Raw genomic sequence first — 22,813 nt, forward strand, 5'->3', positions numbered from 1 at the left:
AATAAATCAATTTGACAGACAATTAATGCTTGAAACTGTAAATACAGCAGCACCACGCTATAAAGAGGAATTTTGGAGAGTATTAAATGTCAGCCACTCTTCTTTTGTTTAAGTCATGATGAAGCACATTAGTTTCATAATGTAACGTCCATAAATTAGCTCCTTTATTTTGGTAATAAATCCCAACGAAAGCTAAACATGAGACTCTAAATATGTGGATTCAGTTAGCTGGTATCCAGCTGGAAATGCTAAAGCTTATATATTCAGATGCCTCCTATTATGAAAGAATATGTCAGCGCTGTTGGAAACAAGTCACAAGATGTGTGGCTAGAGTAGTTTTTCTGTTGGAGCAAAAACTTAAGCTTGTTTCCAGATTTATCTCTTTAAGCCACGGTGCTAACGCTAGTGTCAGAGTTATCAGTAAGCTAGCATTTCTGACTGTTGCCACGGCGCGTCCTAGCTTTGGTTGTCATGGAAAAGGTTTACATTTAGTCTGTTACAATAGACCTAAAAGGTTTTACTATGATTCCAAAAGCATTTCATGCCTTAAATACAAACTCTTTTCTTCTTAACACTGAAGACCAACCAGATGATTGCATCTTCATGCTTCGTTTTTATCTCTCTGAACTTGTGGATTTTAAATGTTTTTAGAGAGAATTGGACTTAGGACTTTTAGATTACACGCTATTATCCTGGAGTTTATGAAATGTTGATTGTCTTTCATAACTTCATTGGTTCAGCAAGATAAAAACTGACAAATATTCCCTGTTTTGTCTGAGGTTTACATTATCTATAACCCAATTGATTTTATTAATAGTAATTTAACTCATTTTGTTTTGTATTTATATTTCAAACAGTTTCCACTTTATTATTAACAGTGCCAATTATCGTATTAGCAAAGAAAAAAAAGCAACTCTTCTCATTCATACTTTAAAAATGTCCAAAAGTTAGAAAAACATTCGAAGTTTTAGCTAAATGCTATATCCCTTTTAGGGTTTTTGTGTCTTCATTGATACCGTCTGTGCTTTGGCCCATAAATCCAACACCACTCATGCAAGAAACACAGCAACCAACGCGTCGGGTCTTTACTGGACATTTATTATCGAAGCTACAATGAACACATGACGACACACAAGAAAGCATTTTGCAAAGAACACCTTTAAGAAACGGTAGAAAAGTTCCACAGCATTATGAAATATCCACTTTGAAAAAGTTGTACTTGAACAGTGTTTGGCACTCCAAAAAGCTTATTTTTTTCTTTTTCTTTTCTGTTTTTTTTTTTATTTTTTTTTATAAAGTTCCCCTCAGTGTTAACTGGCAAACAAGTCTTTGAGACTTTTCTGTCTGATCATTTTCTACTTGGATCCAAAGTATTTTTTTTCATAAATATACATTTAAAATCAGCTTTACCGCAGTCACTTGCACTTTAAAGGTGTTCATTTTAACACACTGAACAATACATAAAACTATTTGTCAAGTTTTTTTTTTTTTTTTTTTTTTCTTTTTCTAAGACATGAGAACAGCTTTTAAAAATGTTTTTATATGCCTTCGGGCGAGATAACTTTTCCTCTTAGCATGCAAGTCACAACTGCGTTATTATTAACTGCCAATCAAGCAGTTTTTCTCTCTCTCTCTGACTCTGTCAGGTGCACACAATCACATTCATTGTGGAAAAAAAGCTAGTTCAAATGTCATACTGCAGCACACAGAAGAAAAGCTTTTTGGGGATGAGAATTCTGCAAACATGTTTTTCTCACTACGATACTGGCTTTATCTTTCAGCTGACAGTAATCAGTGAGAAGAGCTGAAGAGGTTTTACATGCCCAACTTCGTTGGCTGATGTGCAGGAATGCATGCAAGTGTTGTGATCAGCTCTCCAAGAAACCAGAAAAAGAGAGAAAAAACCATGTTGTGTGTGGGGGTGTGCGTGTGTGTGATGCACTGAGCAGGCAGCGAGAAAGAAGAGCAGAGTGGACTTTACTGGATTACAAAACACTGGAAGAATGCGCCATCCCCTCCGCCTGTCAGGGTCCGATTGAAAGGCTCCGTCACCTCGTGAAAACCGCAACGCGTCCCTCGTGTTTCAGATCCGCCCGGACGTGGCCGTCGGAACCCCTTAGGCCGTGTTGTGGAACAGGATGGGCTTGACCATGCCCGAGAGGATCTTAGGCACGTGAACGCTGACGATCTCGGAGATCATCTCCGGGAAGTTGACGCGCATCTGCAGGGACTGAGCTTGGATGAAGAGGTCGTAGGTGAACTGGTGCAACTTTCTCACGACCTAAGATGGAGGAGAGAACAAGGTGGAGAAAAGAGAGAGAGAGGTGGTTAGGACGTACGTGTGCACGAAAAATGCTGAAAAAGACATCTGACGTTCTACGCTCCACAGATGGGTGGAAAAAGGAGGAAAAAAAAAAAAAACCCCTGAACTGCGAGACCTTAATCAGTTCTGCCTCTTCTCTGGCTGCTCTCCAACTCGTGACACACACAGCAGAGCATTTAAGGGACAAAAACTTGCTCTCTGTAGGAGAGATCCGATCCTCTTGGGGTTACACCTCGATCAATGATCTCAGGAGTTTGTCTGCTGGCACTTAATTGTTTCCACTCAAGCCACTTCAGGAGGAAAGTGGTCGACCTGCTCCCCCTAGTGGCGAAACATTTGTTAGGTTTAAAACGTCAGCTGGACCAGTAGAGCTGCTGATGTATTAATTTGTTAAAATAAAAAGATACCCATCCGAGCGTAAGTGATTTGTAAGCCTTTTTTCCTTGAGTGAAAACATTTACTTTGTGTAAATAGAAGTCTGTTCTCAGGCGCTCCCTCGGGTCATAACGACAAATACTTGGGCGATAAATTTCGGCAGAAAGAAAGCTCACAGCCTGCCTGACATGTCCGCATGATAAACAAGCTCTCAGCCGGTGATTTATTTCAGCTTTTACTGATGGAATTTATCTTGGAGGCAAATGTGCGCAGATGTTTTAAAGAAAGAAAGAGAGAAAAGATGGTAGAGGATGGATGGATAAACCCCCCCCCCCCCCCCAAAAAAAAAACTACGCATAGTGACCCCCTTTAATCTGGCAAAGCATTCTGTGAGTTTTCAGGTTCCCGTCTAGCCATACCTTCTGTCCCAGACTTCTGTGAATGTAAAGATACGCGGCGTAATTTACGACTTTTAGAAGTCAAACGTCTGCTGCTAATTTTTCTCGGTCGGTCTGGTTTGCCGGGGGAAAAGTAAGCATTCCTGCGAGGGTGGTTAAGTATCCTGAGCTGACACTGCTAATAAAGACGGCATAGATGATTTATTGCTCCAGTAGTTCATAACCTGATAGCACAGATGTTTAAAGACGTCAACCTGAAAGTATTCATATTCCTTTGAACCCCTTTCTTTTTTGTGGTATTTATTTGTATTTGCCCCTTTTTTTGTGCTGATGCCTCAATTAAAATCCAGTGCAACCAAATTAAGCCACTAAAGGCAGCAAAAGATTTGAAACAAGGGTGGAGTTTCAACTTCCAGAAGGAAAAACGACCCTAAACACAGTTAAATTGGTTTTGGGATGGTTTAGGTCAGGGGTTTTGGGGACATTTACAAGCCAAACAGACTTTTCTTTCCCCCCTGAATCCAGCTAAATATAATCTACTATTGCAATCTTCTTTGTAAGTTTTAAAATATAAAGAACAAATCCTTTGCAAAAAGAGAATGAACTTCTATGTGATATTTAAATTTATGGAAAAATGATAATTAAAAAAAAGCACATACGTAGACAAAAAAAAACTGGTATCTCTCCATTAAAGACAAAAGAAAATCCACAATGGTCACTGAAATAACTTGAAAACTAAAGATTTACAAAAAATTAAGCCATAAGAAGCAGACATTGCTTTTGAAATGTGGTTAAACTGAATAATTTATGTAAAAATAAAACCAAAGAAACAGACCTGGACAAAAATGCTGGTATTTCTAAAAAAAAAAAAAGATTGGCATAATCGACCACAAGGATACCGTATGTTAAGCTAAGGTGTGTCCTCTAATTAGCATTACGAGAGAGACTGTCTCTAAGCAGCTTGGCGCTCCTGTGATTACAATTGCACGTATTATTCAGACGTCTAAGGTCTGCGGGACTCTAGCCAACCTCCCTGGCCGCCGGAGGAAAATTGATGACAAATTGAAGAGCAGGATAGCAAGAATGGTAACCAAAGAGCCCGGAACAACCTCCAAAGAAATTAAAGGTGAACTCCAAGGTCAAGGTACATCAGTGTTAGATCGCACCATCCATCGTTGCTTCGAGCCAAAGTGGGAGACGACCAAGGCGGAGACCAAAGCGAGAGAAAAAAAAAATAAAAACGCAAGACTGGAATTTTCCACAATGCATAGTGACAAACCACAAAGCTCCTGGGAGAAAGTTCTTTGGACAGAGGAGACAGAACTGGAGCTTTTTGGCACGACAGTTCTATATTCACAGACCCCAGAATGAAGAAAACCAAGAAAAGAACACTGTCCCTACTGTGAAACATTAAGGAGACTGGGTTATGTTCTGAGGTTGCATCTGGCACAGGGCGTCTTGAATCTGTGCAGGGTACTATGAAAACTCAAGACCAGGCATTCTGGAGAAAAATGTGCTGCCTAGCGTCACAAAGCTCGGTCTCAGTCGCAGGTCGTGAGTCTTCCAGCAGAGTAATGACCCAAAGAACACAGCTAAAAATGCCCAAAAGTGGCTAAAAGCAAAACACTGGACTTTTCTGAAGTGGCCTTCTATGAGCCCTGGTCTAAAGCCTGTTGGAAATCTGTGGAAGGAGCTGAAACATGGAGAAGGCAACCTTCAAACGTGAAAGAACTGGAGCAGTTTGCCAACTTTGGTTCCAGAGGCATCGCTTGCAGACCCCTGGTCATGTGTTGGAGTCCAGACTTAAATTCACTCAAAAATATGCAGCAAGGCTTGGTAATTATTCGTAGATGCTCTCCATTAAGTGTGATTGAACCTGTGCTAAAGACTTCAGTCTTGAGATGTGCAGAGCTGGAAGAGAGATAACTGGAGTAAAAGTTGAGAGAACAAAATATTGATGAAGATGGCTGAAGCCAAATGTACATCACACCTTCTTTTAGTCTTATTTGTAAAAAAAAAGTTGAAAACCATGTGTTCCTTTCCTTCCTTTTCACAATTATGCACCACTTTGTATTCATCCATCCTCATAAAATCCCAATAAAATGCACTGCCTGTCCAAAAAAACATAAAACATTCACAACCTTGATTATGAAAGCTAATAGGTCAAAGCCTCAAACAGGATAATTACTATGGAGATGAGTATCTTTCAGCAGACAACAAGCTATTTTACCCTACCTTGTTTATTCATTTTAGAGAAGGTTTTCATACACCAGAAACCATGTGGGAGAAACCATGGGTAGGTGATGCTTTGAACTGGGCGCACTAATCGCACCGTCCGGGTTGGCCGCCTTGCGTGTTGTCGTTGTGTCTGGTCATGCACCGCGTTGCAGATCGCACGCGCCACTTCTCACTCAAACCGGGTGATTTGGAAGGTGTTCTTACAGAGGAGGTTCACTTGTACCCGCATTCGCATGAACCATCCTGTAAGAATTCATTGTAGAAGGTCAAGAAAACCTTCTACAATGAGGTTTTCTCATTGTAGAAGCGTCACCAAGTAAGCGTCACCTTGCTTACTACACCAAGGTAAGTGTCAAGTGTAAAACCCATACCGCTCGCGCAAGCTCAATGCGAACTGCAAATATGAGTTAACAAATAGTCGCGGATGTTTGTTTTGAGAGCAGCAGTGAGAACAAAGAAAAGTGTGCGGCATGTGCTTTCAAACCTCACATTTGCTCCCTCTATACATGTTGTGGCACATGCTTGGCTCTGTGTCGGCGCTTGCAACTTGAAGAAGTTTTAATGTCGATGAACCACAACAGTCGATCACAGACATATCTTTTTCAGCCGGTGTTCCTTGCAAATCCTGCGTTCGCTTGGATAAACACCAACCAATCACAACCAGCAGAGCAAAATACCACACCAAGCAGCAGACATTATTTAATACTTGAATTTTGTACTCTAAGTATATTTAGACAAGTTTACATTGTCCATTTTGGTAATTATTTTACTTTCAAATGTGACCAGGGCTGGCCCACGATTTTATGGGGCCTGAAGCAGAATATAAATTAGGGCCCCCCTCTTCCTGTTAAGAACATCAGCACCACAAGCAACATTTTAAGATTTAGTGAAATCTGGGAGAGGAGGTCAAGTAACTTTCACCCCCAAAAATCTTACATATTGGGTCCATGATGACATTGGTGTCGTCATAATAGTTAAAGAGTTAATTGGCTAAGCTTAAAAGCACTCAGTCATAGTAGGTTATTATTTTCTGATACATATCTGTGAACAAACCCAGCTCAAACACAAACATCAAACTCCTAGCATCGTTTCGTAGCTATGGTAACAAATTATAAACATTTATTTTTTGCACGTTCACAAACGTAACTTGCCATCTTTTTTCAATTTTAAATTTAAATACTAAGCAATTTAAGGTTTTAATTTATCTCTGGTGAAGCCATTGGGTCAGATTCTCGATAAGCAAACATTACAATTCTAGATCTGTCGTCTGTGTTAAAATATAAGCAACAATATATGCCCCGGGGCCCCGAGTTGCTACTTAGTCCACTCAATGTCTTGGGTTGGCTCTGAATGTGACCAGCATTACGTAACTTGTTTTAAGACCAAGCTAATAATTATCTATATTTTTTGTGTTGTTTTTTATCAGTCTCATGGTGTGTTTAAGTGTTGTCAACAATGTCTTCCAATAACATATAATTACCTAGTCATACTGTTAAATTTCCTGTGAACTTTTGACATTTTTTAACACAAAAACATGGTGGGGCGCTGACTGACTGCTTCAGGGCCCCTACCTCTGGGCTTAGCAAGCTTTATGTGGGAAACCCAGCCAGCAACTACAAAAAATGGGTTAAGGGCTGTCCAACACAAACTGGACAGACAATGGGGAACCATCATCTTCGCAGAAGAAATGTGGTTGGGAAAACATATAAAACGATCTGGATCTGCGGTCATTTAGACAGTTGGTAAATTCACGTCATAAAAAAACAACAGCAGAACTCGCGGCTCTAGCCAGAGATTAAAGTAAGAGCATTTCCACATGCACAATGCGAAGGGAACTTAAGGGATTAAGCCTAAACAGCTGTCTAGCCTTAAGAAAAGCACTGATCAGTGAGGCAGAGGGAGCTTAAAGACTGGACTCTGGAGAAATGTAGGAAGGTCATGTGGTCTGATGAGTCCAGATTTATCCTGTTCCGGGATGAAAAGAGGCAGATGAATTGATGCAGACATCATCCCTGGACTCTACTATGCAAGTCTGTGGGGGCAGTGCTACGATCTGAGGTTGCTGCAGTTGGTCAGGTACAGGTTCAGCAACATTATGTACCCAAAGATTGTGATCAGCTGACAACCTAAATATGTCTAATGACCAGGTTGTTCCAATCAATGGATTGTTTCCCCCTAACCTGACGGCATTGGTGTATTCCAAGATGGCAAAGGTGAAATTTATTGAGCTCAGATTGTGATTCAAGAAGCATAAAACATAATTGTCGCCACCAGAGTCCAGAACCTGGGATGTGCTGGAGACTAATCCCACTGTGGTCGCATTCTCCCATCGTTTCTACATGACCTTGGCGAAAGCCAAATGCAAATCTGGATAGAAGTCAACACCGTGACACTGAATGAGCTTACTGAAACAACGGCCCAGCGAATGGCTGCCGCAACCCAAGCAAAATATTAGTGTCATTTTTTTCTCTCTTTTTTTGAACAGGCAATATGTATGAGCATTTTTGATGTGACGAAATGTGAAAAATAAATATATACACAATTAAAAAGGAGGGGAAAATGGGTAATTAATTTGATTTTTGGGGGGGAAATTAAATATGTCTTGGTTTTTATTCGTACTATTGCCTTTTGGTACTTTGCTCCAATTTTTTTATCAATGTTTTTATTTTTTATTATACTCGTCAAACTTAATTTTATTTCTTGTTTATTCACTTATCCACTTCTGACGCTGTGATTGTTGTAAATGTGCCATGTAAATAAACTTTCACTTGACTTAAACTAAACAGAGCATTTTTTAAATTCCAGCAGTGACACTCTGCAGCCAGCAGGTGGAGCCAGAGCAGAGGAGATGAGAAGAACTGAACTGAACCTTTTCTGCCAAGGAAGTTATTTCGTTCTCTTTTTTTTAATTACATAAACATAATAAGTGACTCTGTTGGCGTGTTTGGTAAAAATAAACCAACACTGTACTGCCGGGAGCCAAATACAGTGTTTGTGTTCTGAAATCCAAATGACTTTCACCTGAAGTAGGCCAAAAATGACAAAATGACACTTACATAACAGATCAGCAACAAGTAAGGAGTGGAAGGAGGGAGGTTGGGGGTTGTGTTGGGTTACAGAGTCCCATGTATTACCGACTGGAGGTAGTCCAGTAGCTGCGTGAGCTGAAACAGCCTCTGTGTCCGGGTGGTCTCCCCGTGGTGGCTCGCTAAGCGGTCCAGCTCCTTGATGTAGGAGGTCCGCAGTTCGTCAAAGCAGCGCTGGCTCCTCAGGCCCTCCACTGGCACTGTGACCACAAAGCCAGAACACAACAATAACTCTCACAGACTTTATCCCTCCCCATCAATTCTCAGGAGCATGGGCCGCGCTCTGTTCAAGTCGTATTTCACTTCAACGGGTCTGTTTTTTGGAAATGATCCCGGGTGACTCACTGATGCTGAAGAGGACCAGGGCCTTCATGCAGAGGAACTCCTCCTCGGTAACCTCCAGCTTGCAGAACCTCTGGGCGAGCAGCTTCATCCTCACACAGTGTTCGTACATGCTGGACACTTGCATACGTTGGCTGGGGTGGTGGGAGGAAGAAAAAAAAAAACCAAACACAGTATTAGAGAGAGGAGAGAGGGGTGATCGGATACAAGGTGTGACAGAAGCAGAAGTGTGAAGCCAGGAGATGTTCTGGCAGGAACATACAGAGAGGAGGAAGAGGATTAATAGTTGTGGGGACAAGAAAAGAGGAGATCGGAGAAAGCGCGGCAGGGGTGAGAGAAAAATGAGTTAGATGGATAATGGAAAAGGAGAACGACAGATAGGCAGAGAAAAATGAGGGTCAGCAACACGGGCAGGCGTATCCATTAACCGCAGCGGTCACGGGCAGCCCTGTAGGAGTGACGGAGGTCTAATGCGCAGAGAACGCGTGTTTTGCTAATGTAACACAAAATGGCAGAAAAATTGAGAAGGCGCATGATTGGCTGTACGCCATCCGAACGCCGCTCACAGCAGTCCACCAGATTGCAAGCCAGCGGCGTACGTTTAGCGGCTCACAAAACGGAGAATACCTCTGTCACACCGCGCCACCTTAAAGTAATTTCTACTGGGATTTTACACCATACACCAACACAAAGTAGTGCATAATAGTGAAGCAGAACAAAAATGACACATCGTTTTTGAAATGTTCTGTAAATATCTAATGACTAAATAACAAACTATTTGGGCCTTTGCCCAAAGATAGAAACTGAAATTCGCCCATTTCATTTCTGCAAAGTAGCTTAGTTTCAGTTGTCTCTTTGAACAGCGCCTCTCACAGTTTCTCAATCCTAATTTAGGTCTGGACTTTGACAGAGCCATCCAGACACTACTACCTATTTTGGTCTAAAACCCTTTGCTTGTAGCTTTGTCTGTATGCTCAATGTTGCTCTCCTGCTGGACGGTAAAACTGCCCCATTCTTCAGTCTTTTACAGCCTCTTAACAGCTTGTCTTCCAATATTGCTCCTTACAGCACGTTGCTGCGACCACCATGTCTCACTACAAATATACTGTGTTTGGGGTAATGTAAAGTTAGTTTTTGGCCCAAACACAGTTGCCCGACAAATTAGATTTTGGACTCGATTGACCAGAGCCAAAGGTTGCGCTAGACGTTTCTTGTTGTTTGTCATTTAGACTTTCTGTCATATTCTGTTTTTTAAATAATAATTAATTCAGTTTTAAATAATTGCATAACTGCGACTGAATTCTGGTTATTCAGTTGCATTTCATTTTTATTTGGACATTCAACGAGTTGAACAGAAAATCCAGATCCCGTCATACACCAAGCAAATGAGCACATTTACTTTTTCTCCGCAAAAGCCGCTGGCTGTGGCCCCAATAAATGCATCCAAACAATGAAATTAAACAACCCCATTTCATTTTTAGACCAATAATTTGAGTAAGCAGAGCCACTTCCCCGAGCTCTGGCTTTTGTTTTTCATCTTCCGGCTCCAGTTTGGCGCTTGTTGTAACCGCATGGTGAGTCAGGTGCAAATCATTTGGGACATGTGACTGACAGAAGCGGAGCAGGGCGGGGAGATGTACGCATTTAGTTGTCCAGCGCGCTGCACTTGTTGCAGTCTAATAAAATTCTGTGTCTTTCTTCTTTTCTTTCCCCAGTAAAGTAAACTGCCTACTCCTCTGTTTACACGAGCATTCACAACATAGCATTCTCTTTAGTTTTATCTGGTCTGTATGTGCTGCACACTTGTTAAAGGCGCCAAAGAATCCAGACCCGACCTGTCCATCCAGGTAAATAATTTTGTGCCGACAAAGCCCGAAATTCGCGTCGGGCTCCGGCTGTAGATCTAGACGCCAGCCTGAGCTCTGCCGCCACACTGGAAACTGGAATTAAAAGCAGCACTCGAATGCGTTTTGGAAGCGGACGCGCTCCAAAGCGTCCCGTCCATAACTCTGTCAGCTCCCGGTCAGCAAGATGCATTTAGTTCGGCGTCCATGTCAGAGCTGATGTTCAGAAGGATTTTTATTTTTTATTTTTATTGATTGAATTAGCTGGATGTACTCTTTGCGGAAAGTAAGTTTAAAATGTCCGCACGTCTGCACCTAGTAATCAAGGGTGTAAATTGTAATCCCTCAAAATGACGGCCGACCTTGAGATTTTTCTGTCGTTTCAAAAACAAAACAAAAAAAAAACTCTCAAATACAGAAAATATTCCGTCAACGCGACCCCTGACTCAAGTGTCACTATCATGGCTCGTGGTAAACATTAATCTGACATCGACTTCCTTCTCCATAAAAACCAGATTTATGGACTGCGTGTCAACACACCGCCTCAGCAACTCCTCCAAAGTCATCAGAAACATGCTGCCACCACCGTGTCTTTCAGTGGCAGAGGTACGCTCACAATGTACACAGTTAGCTTTTTGAAACTCATGTAAGCCACAAAGCTCCATTTTGGTCTCATCTAACAAAAGAAGCTACTTCCAGAAGTTCGCTTTCCCCCTACATCACTCGTGACAAACTCCAAACAAGACTTCTTATAGATTTGTTTCAACAATGGCTTTACCACTCTATGAATATGAATGCATTTGTAAGACACTATGTACATGCATATCACGCATTGAGATTTGTGATAAAAGCGGCAGTAAGTTTTTTTTTGTTGTTCTTTTTTTTTTTTGGGAAGTTCAAAGCAAAGACAAAAGACGAAAGTTGAAGTTAAAGACAGGTTTTTGGGTGGAGGCTGGAAGGTTGCAGCGCTTATCAAGGTGAACGAAAGCAAACATCTCAATGAGACGTCTGCTTTGGTAAAAGAGAGATTAAATGGAATAAATCATCAGAGGTGATCCCTCTGCGGCCACGCGTATCAGATGCAGAGGAAGTGCTAAGATCAGAACGCGCTTGTTTACCGCCGCGTCTTGAAAACGCACGAGTTTCATTGTTTGATTAGTCAGTCTTTCTCTGAAGCGCGTATTCCACCGTGGTTCTGCTTCCCAGTGACGGTGACAGGTGGAAATCTCTCGATATTTCCAACAAACCCCCACGCCGCTGCGATTATTACAACTCATTTCGCCCCAAACAAACTTTTTCCTCCTCCCCCTCGCACGTTTTCTTAAGACGAGGCGACAGGCTTGGGAAACTTTAGTCAACTTGCTCAACTTGCAACCAAGAACTCCTTCCAAGTTTACACGTCTGGGACGGAAAAAACTTTTTCGCACGACTTACTCGTTGAACACCAGGTCGGGCGCGAAGTAGAGCATGGAGCAGTTGGTGAGCGTGTAGGATCTCCAGCCCAAGGCGAACACCATCACCCCCATCCATGACAACTGAATCACCGACATCTGGTCGTCCACATGCAGGTCACGGAAACCTGTTAATAAAATGGACATTTTAGAAAATGGGAAAACTATAATAATAATAATATGAATAACATAATATAGACCATAATAATATCAAAGATCACACTGGAGACCCTGCTGGGCATTTTCATTTCTCTATCATCTCCTTAAACAAGAACACATCTCCCTCTAGTGGCTTATAGTTGAACAGGCTAGCTTGCTCTGCACCAGACTGCTTCAGTGTTTAAGGGATCGGCCTTTTTGTTTCTTTTTTTTTTTTTTAAAGTTTGCAAGCAGTTGGTGTTTTTACCTGCAGTAGACAACTCTCGTGGTTTCTACATTTAGTCTACGATGTATTTACAAAGATCTAATCTCAAAAAATTCACAATCGTCTGAGTAAAGCATATTTTACGACCGTATGTTTTTCTTTGGATGGTTGTACACACGGAAACTGAGGACCATAAAAATGACGAGCCTTTCTGTGTGAAACACATGAAGCATTTCCCAGTCTGAGTCTCCCTGAAATAAATGCAAAAACTGTATAAAAGGCAAAAATTATAGGCAGCACTGAAGCAGTTATGGGCCACGCCGCGTTGCAGGACAACATTTCATGTATACGTGGAAGCAGGGGCGTCGGGTGACGATAATACGCTGAAAAGAGACACATGTGCAAAATCTGTTTTGGCACGAAGCGCTGCGGTCATGTGACCGGCGATGTGCCTAGCACGGCAGCAGATTTACCATTCAGCAGGGGGCCTTTGTGGTGGATTCTTCAGGGAGATCCTTTGTTTTGGACCGGCTGTCTGCATTAGGGTCAGATGTCTGCACTATAAAATGTGTCAAGCGCGCCAACAGGCATGGAGAGATGATACCAGGGAGACAAATGTTAGTTGTAGGAGTGCTGGTGGGGGGAGGGGAGGCGAACTGTTTTTCAAAATAAAACATTTCCGAGTCTTTCTCCGACGTGGGCAACTCCTGATTAGTGACCGCTAATGTAAGAGAACGCTAGCTTTCTTACTCACATGGGAAATGCTTTACATGTTTCTCTCTCAGTTCATGTTTCACTCTGAAATATTATTAGTGGTGCACCTCCTCCAACCTCCACTTCCTGTGTAAATAATCCTCAGCTGTTGGATAAATTACTGCGCAAAGGCAAAGTGAGAAAACTGCTTAATGTTTCACAGAATGCCAACATAAAGTGCTGTGATTTTTTTTTTTTTTTTTTTGGGAATTGGATACCTTCTGAGGTGGACCGTCCGGCCCGTATTTACACCGAATGAAAATGCCTCGAGAGTTATCTGCTGCAGGTGAGATATTAACGGCTTATAACCTTTTATAATTACCTCTTAAACTGAAACCCAACCCTTTCGAGGTCACGCACCGAGCTAAAAGATACTTCGCGATTCTCGTGCCAGCTTTCGAAATATTTTCATAGCCCTATAATCTGATGAGTCACTCAAGTGACTGCGTATCTGTGGACAGGTCCGACCAAGCGGTGCTGTTATTTATCACATATTGAGACGGAGACAGCTGCCGCAGGTATTTTCAGCTCGCGGCGCTTTTCACAAATAAACATCTGCCCCCTTCGTCCCGGCTCATACCGGTTTACCTGGTATTGCCTTTGCCCAGCGCACGACGGTCACCAGCTGTCTTTCCCCGAGCTCGTTGAGGCTGGTGAGCAGGGAGGCGGGGCTGTCCGGCTGGGCGGGGTCGTGCCCCGCGTTAACCACGGCGGGCTCGATGGACTGCAGGATGGTGAGCAGGGAGAGGCAGGAGCGCATAGTTGGGGGGATCCCTAAAAGTTGAGGCCCTGCAGGAGTTCACACAGAAACAAAAGCAGAAGAACGATTTATATATATATAAAGATATATATAAAATGGTCACACTCTTTGCAAATCTCTTTGATATTTGAGCTTGTGAGCCACTAATCCTCCCCACCTTGAGCCCTGGCAGCAGCATTTCCAGGCTCCAAGACAACGTTGTGCTTCCCTTCCGTGTCTCCATGCCCCCAGGCACCAGGCTGCTGTTCTTCCTCTCCCCCTCTCGTCTGTCCGGCTCCCTTCAGCCTACGGCCTACAATCACACACCAGGTGGAAGATAAATTGCTGAAACAGGAAGAGCCACTTACAAGTGAGCTCTTTCTTTTTCGCCAAATAATGTCCCTAAAGAAAACAGCAGCACGTGGTTGCTACAAATGAGGCTAAAGTTGCTCACAAGCTTCTTGTGATGCTTCCTATCATCGACACGTCGGTTAAGTTCCTCTTTGACGGCCAACAGGCAGACAGGACAGAAAAGCTCTTTTTGACCTCCGTTGAATTGAATTTGTCACGCTAAATTTTAGCAGGAACAGTTCTGCTCTGCTGAATGTTAGGCATTTGACCACACTGACCCATTCTTTATCCACGTGCGCAGGGAATACAGCATCCTGCTAAAGTGTTCATACCTTTTGAACTTGGAATTTTGCCACACTTAATGTGTTTTATTGGAGTTTCATGCGGTAGACCAACACAAAGTACTGCGTGTTTCTCGGCATTCTTTTTTACAAATAAAAAAAAAACACACAAAAAAAAAAACGCGAAAAGTATGGCATGCATATGTTTTCAGCTCCCTTTGGTCTGACAGGCCTAAATAAAATCTAATGCAGGAAATTGCCTTCACCTAATTCGTAAATCGAGTCCATCTGTGTGTAATGTAATCTCCAGCTGTTCTCTGAAGGCCTTAGAGGTTTGTTAGAGAACACTGGAGAACCAACAGCAGACAGGTCAGGGAGAAAGATGTGGCGTTTAAAGCGAGGTTTAGCTTCGGAAACGTTTACCTAAAAGCGCGGCTTAAAGCGAAAACCCCAAAATAGAAAGCGCACGTAGGGCAAAACTTCTAGAAAACGAATCGGAGAGAAGCAGCTAAAGGCCCCGACATAACTATAGAGGTGCTGCAGAGCTCAGCGGGAAGAAAGTGTTAGCTGTACTATTAGTGTTCTTAAAATATTTGGAAGAGAAACAATGAGAAAGCCGTAAAAGTTGTGTTTGGGGCGTGTCGAAGACATGGTGAACATCGCTCTGAAAACTCCACTCCAACTGTGGAAAACGGCGGCGGGATGGCATAATGTTTTGGGGACGCAGTTTTAATTGTAGGGACAGAAAAAGTTGGTCAGAGATGAGGGGAAAATAGATGGGAGATAAATTCGGTTTAGGTCAGTCCTGGAGAAAAAAAAACCCCTGTTAGACTGAGGAAGATATTACACTAAAGGTTGTTGTTGTTGGGGTACATTTCTCTCCTTTAGGTTTTATTGCCTGCAAGCTGCGTACCTTTCAGGCTCATTCCGGACATGAAGCACCTCTTTAGCCGACACGAGGCGCAGTTTTTCCTCCTCAGCTTGTCGATGGTACAGTCGTTCCGGCTGGCGCACAGGTGGTTCTGCTTTCCTGGAGGCACACCAAAAAAAAATAAAATCCACATTGCCTCGGCCTTTTACTCATAGCAACGCCATGTGGGTGTTTACTGATAACAAACTGCTTGGCCTCATAATGTCAGGTCACTGTGCCCTGACGGCATTAGAGAGTAGGTGGGTGTATAAAATTAAATCAGGGGATGCATACTGTAATTTTGATGTGCACTCAGGGATGCTGGCGTGCGTGTGTGTGTGTGTGTGGGTGTGTGTGGGGGTGGGTGTGTGGGTGTGTGTGTGTGGGTGTGTGTGTGTGTGTGTGTGGGTGAGTGTTGTGGTGTTGTTTGCATCACTCCCACCTGCAGCAGCCCTCTTGAAGAACACTTTGCAACTGCCGCAGGTGACCGCTCCGTAATGACAACCCGAGGCGTCGTCGCCGCACACCTGACACACTCTCCTGTCTGACAGGAACACGCCTGGGAAAAAATCCTCGTGCCTAGAGGTGCACACACACACCCCCGCACGCACACACCCGCGAGCACACACCCACACACACACACACACACACACACACACAAATTGTGACTGTTATAATGGTTAGCCATGGTTTAAAAAATGTTCCAGTTTCAAGAATCGCTAAAGTTTTCCGTCATGGTTTGGACCGGAGATGTTTAATTTAGGGTGACGCCATAAATCGATTCTAACATTTAATCGAATTTTTAAGATTCAATTTTTGGAAAATTTTGATTTATTTATTTGTTATTAATGTGGTTCTTGGGTTCCCATAATCCAAAGTGGCGTCAGCACTCCCAGGGCCGCCGTCTTGTGTTTTACAGGTTCTATGTGTTTGCACTTTGAATTCAAGTCAACATTACAACGGAGAATAAAGTCGGAATATTACAAACATACAGGAGCACTACAATTGAGTTGGAATAATACGGGAATAAATACGTAATCTTAGGACAAATAAGTACTATTTTTATGAGAACTCCAACAAGAAAAATAACAAAAAATAATTAGAAATGTTGAGCGCTGTGTGAAGTTATACTTTGGCATTAGTTTTAAAGGCAACACATAATACTTAACAATACTTTATATTTTAACTTAGCACTAAATTATTATAAGTAGCAGGAGTTTGAAACATTCATGCAAACGATTGGGTCTGTTTCGAAAAAGGAACCGTACAAACTAAGACGTTTCTTTCTAGTGAAATTACATTTTTACTGATAATATTCTGGTCTCTGACTATATTCTGAAGAGTAAACAAAAATGGCTCATAGCCTGGGCCTGGTACTCCATCATACAACTCACGGAAAAGATAATTGAAATAAAAGCCACTCTTTGAAAATATTTTCTGTCATATGTGTTTTCTATGACAGAAAACACATATGGGGGAGGGATCTGGATCTGGTCTGAAACAAATCGTAGGTTTTATTTTGAAGCCCTACTTTAAATAAGATGCCAGAGAAAGACCAGGAGAGTCTTTTTTCCAGCTGTAGAGTAACACAGCGCTGCCACCTTCCACACGTTAGCTGCACACTGCAATCAGCTGGCTGAAAGAAAGCTTCTACTATTTTTTCTCACGGGCAAGAAAGAAACTACAAACAATCATGATGTGAGCGTTAAAAAAGCACCACTTCTGCAAATTGCTTTATGGCTAAAGAGTATAACACAAAAAGTATTTGAAAAATGTCACCAAGTTTAATTTAGATTTATTTATGAAGTCTGCATGTCTAAGTAAAAGTAAAAATTTAACAGATAAGATTGTTATAATTGACGTGATACATTAATATACCATCAGTACAAAACAAATTGTTAGTTTCTGTTTTAAATAAAGCAACTAAATCATGTTATCATCTGACTGCCACCTTGGGTCGAAGCGCAGAACACAATACTGGATTCACAAGAGTACGACGAGGATTTTTTGGAGTGATATCTCAAACAGAACAAAGGTTTCATAAATCACAAGTTTTGTTTAACTTTTTTAAAATATATTTTTCATTCTGATCAAATTAAAAAGTCCACAAGCCCCAATTCAACGTAACGGTGAATAGAAATCTTAAATCAGATGCCAATTCTATAAACCAGCCAAAGCGAGCCGCCATATACTTCACAGTCCTTCCGCCGTGCACAACACCCCCCTTTCACACTGGCGCCCTGGGTGGTGAGCCGTGTTCCTGAAAAGCCGCCACCGACGAGGCCAGTGGATCTCACTCCTTCGGTAAAGTTTCACAAGCACATTAATAACATCCCTAGATTCTTTCCTTTAGCCATAAAGTTATTTCAGGCGTCTCAAGCCGGAATCAGCCGCTCGCGGAGAGGCGCTGAAAAGAGGAAGAGACGGATCAGCCAAGATCTAATGAAACCCTGCGCAGGATTACTGAGGCAGACACCAACTTAATTAGCCAGCAGTCGTGTACAACCATTATTTCTAACACTGTTTAAGCTCCACTTCATGTTGCACAGGTCAGTAAGTGATATCTTTTTTTTTTTCTTGTGCCACCCACTAACCCAAGGGCACCCTGGGTGGTGGGCCATAGCAAACCCTACTAATGATGCATTTTTGCTTAAAAAAATTACTAAAGCGTAAGTGATCACGCCATGACAGCCTAATGCTGACCAATGTCTGAATGGTTTTAAAAGATGCATAAACAGTGGGGGGAGGCGACAATATTAGAGTGTTTCAGGGTCCGTTTTATTACTTTCAGTCATAACATGCATGAAAAAAAGCATTTAAGGACACAGTAAATCAGATATATTTCTAGATTAAGGTCAGTGGGATCTGTTCCATGTGGAGAATTAGAGCACCAGCCCTTTAAATCCAATCCAATTACAACTAGTTTCCCTATCAGACAGAGCCGATGACACAAGAGATGAATTCAAATAAGATACAAATAAAAACTTGTGATTAAAGAATGCCACAGTTCTGGAAATCAGCAACCCGTGACATTTAGACTCTTCCACTCCGAGCAACAGGTGCTGTATCTCTTGTTTATGGCCACGCTGATACATTAACTCCCTGTCTGGAAGTCGGCTCTAGCTGCAGCACAAATAAAAGGACGTTTCTGGAAATTTTGGGGAGGGGACTGGGTGAACTTTGCTTCACAACCGCTGTATGTTGAAACGCAGCTCGGCCAAGGCCAAGAGCAGAAAAGCGCCAAAAAAAAAAAAGGGTTGGGGGATGTGTGTGGGGCAGTTCTCATGTAGGTACGCAGCTGCTGCTGCAGCGGGACAGGCCATGATTCCACAAAGTAACAATGCGAGTCATGGCCAATAAGGGGGGCACGGTCACGTTTTTTTTTTTTTTTTTTTTTTTTAATCAACACACAATCTATTGATGCCATGTGGCTTTTCAAAGAAAGGGAAATTGGGTTTGAAATCAGATATCAGGGGGTTTCACCACCACTGCGCTTTAAAAGTAAATGCCTGTCAGTAACGTTGCTGTAACGAAGCGTGATCCCCACCAACACGTTGCTCTTTTGTTTTCCACCATGCGCAGAAGGGATTGACTGATAGCCCGTGAAAATTAAAAGTGGCAGGACCCAGACCAGACCCGGCCCAAGACTGTATGGAAAACCCTGAACAAGAATTTCATTTGAGACCCCATTTCCAGGTCACGTTTCAATAAAAAAAAAAAAAAAGAAGAAGAAGAAGAAAAAAAGAAGCTGTAAATAAACTGCGGAGACAAGCCTGGGTTTGGTATTCGTGCCTGGAGTGCAGCAATTCAACGCACACTCAGCAGAGTCTGGAAGGGGGGGATTATTTACCTTTTAATTATTGATTAGTTTGTAATCACCTGGGATATAAAATATGACTTGAGCTCAACACAAGGAGAAGAAGACACGGTTAAGGTCAATTTAAAAACTTTAAATCGAAAAGAAAAATATCCACAGTATTTGTTTTAAAGGAATGCCTTTTTAAAAAAAAAACAAAAAAAAACATTTAATCAAAAGCAACTAAAAACGTAAAGTTTTGAGATGGTTTTTGGTCTGTGCCAGAAAATAATTCAAATCGCAATGAACAATATTTGATTTTTCTCCCCCCCTCGACACACACAGCTACAAAATCTGGCAGTATTTTTTTTTTTTTTTTTTTTTTGAAGATGCATTATGTTTGATTTCTTGGAGTTAGGAGCTTGGATCTGTGAACCCGTAATACAGGAGTTAAAGGCTCATGAAGCTAATTGTTGTGGTGTTAACAACCAGGAGGAGCACAAGCTGATAAAAATTTAACTAAGCACTAAAAGAACATGTTCACAAGTAGAGACTGCACTGCATTGTGTATGCAACAGGTTTCACGAGATACAAATCATCAAGTGTCCTAATTTATAGTTTTCATTTGGCAACTTTCCCCATGATTTATGTGCGGCAGCCATATTGGATCCAAAGTTTGGTGCTGCTGAGCAACTCTCCGACACTCCTAGTTGGAATTCTGGCTTAATGGGGCGGTCTTTATGACTAAGAACTTGGAAAATTCAAGTGCAAAGAGAAAACAACATATATTCTGCGTGAGAGGTCAAGAACTCTTGCGGTCCTCCTGGTGGCCTGGGTGCCCTAAGCAGTTGCTTACTTTGCTTATGGCGGCTCTGGAAAAAGATTGTCCTCTTGGTTTGAAACAAATAAAGAAGGAACTCAGAAGCAGTAATTTACCTGAAGCCGCGATCTGTGCAGTGCACCCAAACGGAAGGTTCAGTCTTGATAGTGGAAAAAGCGCTTTGCCCTTGAGGAATCGCGTCTGGGTAACTTTCCACTTGGCCGAACGCCTGAACCGTCGAAACTGGCGCGCCGCCTTTACCGCCCCGCTCACCTCTCCTGTACCACACACAGTCGCACTCTTGCCTGGGTCCGAAAGAGGTTTGTCCGCAGTATTTACACAAGAAACTGTGTCCGTCGTATGCGCCTCTGTGCGGCTCGGGTCGCTCGCCGTATGCGCGCTCGGTTGCGCACCACACACCTTGGGTCTCTCTGTACAGGTTCGCCTCGGCGGAGTAGGGGGAGTACGGTTTCAAAGATCCAACTTCAGTCACTTGAGGGGTCGTGGGAACCTCCGCTATCGAGTTCATGAACATGCTCGAGTCCCTGCAAACAAATCTGGAGATGACCGAGCCGCGCGTCACAGACTGCGCACCGTCCATGTCCCCCGAACTGAACTGATCCACGCAGCTCACCTGCCGCAAACCGTGGCATACCTCCCCAAATTCGTCCACTCCGAGGCTGCTGTCGGCTCGGACCAGCCTGCTTCCTTCCGAGCTCGCGCTTCCAGGCGTGCCCAACTCCGGCGCACCGCAGGAACTGTTTCCGCCGGCGGCGGCGGGCTCGCAGTCTCCGAAGGCGCTGCTGGGGCACTGGTTCAGACCGCCGAGCGGAGACGACAGCGGGTCCAGCCCCAGAGACACCGACACGGCTCGGCTGAGCTCGAGAGTCGGACACGCGTATGCATCGATGGTCTCCATGCGATCCCTCTCTGTCATCCTCAGAGAGTTTGCCGTCTCGTCTCGGTCGGGCAGCCTGGAGCGAAAGGCCATCTTCGGCTCTCGTCCTTGGAGTTAAAGCAGAGTGCACGGAGAGCAAACAAACCACTTCCCCCCCCCCCCCCCCCCCCCCCCTTCCCGGCGAGAAAACGCCTACTCAGTAAGACTCCACTCATGCGTCTCAGCGGATGGGGAATTCAGATCAGCCGACGACGTCGCTGAAGGGAAGGGACGTCCCGCCGATCCGATCCGCAAATGAAGCGCTGCACAACTTTTTTTTTTTTCTTCCCTTCTTTCCTCTCTCCCCGTGTCTCTTTCTTTCTTACAAAGAAACCATTTTCAAGAGCGGCGCTTCGGGTTAGGCTGTTTGCACGCTACTAAAATTAACCTCAACTGTAACCGATAGAGACAGCAGTGGGAGGACTTTGAACCTTGATTGGCTACACTGTCAGAGCTGCAAAGTGAACAATAACTCCGCGGTGCACAGGCGAGCCGTAACGTAACTTATCTGAGTGAGGGCTCGCCCCCCTGTTATTTGGGGGGCGAAAAGTAAATAGATCTCGCGAGAATAGCAGCGATTAGGCAGTAAATCCACTTAATGTCACTGTCCACACCTAAGAGCAAAAGACTGCAGCTGTCATACTTCAGTTGCACAATCTAGTTTGTCCCCCCTCCCCCCCCTCCCCCCCCCATCATTCCAAATGATAAAATCCCATTAAGTGTGGGCCGGATGAAATATTCAGCTAATAACGTCCGTGATCACAAAAAAGAAAAACAAAAAATCCTTGAACTGTTTTACCTTTTATGACGTTAGTGGATTCTGAGAGAATTTTCCACGATAGTAGAGGCCAGTTGTGAAGGGAAGTAATACAATATTATTGTTAAAATAATTTCATATTCAAAAGAAGAAGAGGGAAAACGTATTCATAAATGAATGAAATGTATTCCAAAACTGGATTTTGATATATGTGAAATGCTGCTTGAAGGCGAAAACTAACAGTGCATATGTCCCTCTGCGTACGCAGCCTCCGGTATGAAATTAAGACGATGGCAGCATCATGCTGTGGGTGATGCTTTTCCTTCATCAGGGACCGGAAGGCTGGTTGGAACTGGGTGGACGATGGTTTCAGCTAAATAAAGAGGGGAAAGGAAAGAAATCTCCAAAAAGACTTGAGAATGGGGTCAGAGTTCACCATTCAGCAGCCGGAGCTACAATGGAACGGCTGGAGTCAACGTGTAGCGGGTCATGTGTTAGAACGACCTAGTCAAAGTCCATTACCCGAATCCAACCGAGGGTCCGTTTGGTGCGAGTGATATTCAGAATGCCAAATTTGAGCGTTGCAGTCTTTTAGTTTAGTAAAAGCCAGTCCCAAAAACACAACGTAGAACACGTTGTTGTACAGCGGCAGCGATGCGTCGAATGGATACCCGACGTTTTAGAGTATTCTTTGGAAACATTTGGACACCGTGTATCATTTTTCCTTCCTGTAATAAAAAAAAAAAAAGAAGAAGAAAGAAATCATCTCTAGCTTGTGTTGGTCCCAAAAGAAATAAACTGAAGTTTGTTTTTATACTGTGCGACAACCTTGTGTATATTGAGTTTAAATGATTTCTTATTTACTTTTAAGAATCATTTTGGGGTAAAAAAAAGAGTAAAAAAAAAAAAAAAAAAAAGGGGTGGGGGATTTTTAGGTCAACACAAATGCATGCCACACTTTTCAAATTTCTATTCATGCCACGTTTTACAAAAGACAACAAAAAAAACCACTCAAGTGTTAAACCACAGTGAAATATAAACCGACATG

General features: G+C 42.9%; 1 protein-coding gene across 1 annotated transcript; it reads right to left on the minus strand.

Moving 5' to 3' along the window:
- Positions 1 to 1,077: 1,077 nt before the first annotated feature.
- On the minus strand, positions 1,078 to 21,499 carry LOC116714254 (androgen receptor). The gene is made up of 9 exons (XM_032554697.1): positions 20,188 to 21,499; positions 15,898 to 16,034; positions 15,459 to 15,575; positions 14,092 to 14,226; positions 13,763 to 13,963; positions 12,041 to 12,185; positions 8,766 to 8,896; positions 8,469 to 8,620; positions 1,078 to 2,281 (listed from the first exon to the last, which is right to left on the minus strand). Exons 1-9 carry the CDS (start codon positions 21,060 to 21,062, stop codon positions 2,117 to 2,119), a joined length of 2,058 nt encoding a protein of 685 aa, XP_032410588.1. The 5' UTR covers positions 21,063 to 21,499; the 3' UTR covers positions 1,078 to 2,116.
- Positions 21,500 to 22,813: the final 1,314 nt, after the last annotated feature.

The sequence above is a fragment of the Xiphophorus hellerii genome, chromosome 23 (assembly GCF_003331165.1).
Source record: "Xiphophorus hellerii strain 12219 chromosome 23, Xiphophorus_hellerii-4.1, whole genome shotgun sequence".
NCBI classification, from domain to species: Eukaryota; Metazoa; Chordata; class Actinopteri; order Cyprinodontiformes; family Poeciliidae; genus Xiphophorus; species Xiphophorus hellerii.

Coding starts and splice junctions, on each gene's coding strand:
- LOC116714254 (XM_032554697.1), bottom strand. CDS start 21,062: ATGGCCTTTCGCTCCAGGCTGCCCGACCGAGACGAGACGGCAAACTCT. Junction 13,964..14,091: donor TGCTGCTGCCAGGGCTCAAG/GTGGGGAGGATT, acceptor GAACTCCTGCAG/GGCCTCAACTTTTAGGGATC. Junction 2,282..8,468: donor TACTGGACTACCTCCAGTCG/GTAATACATGGG, acceptor CCTCCATCTTAG/GTCGTGAGAAAGTTGCACCA.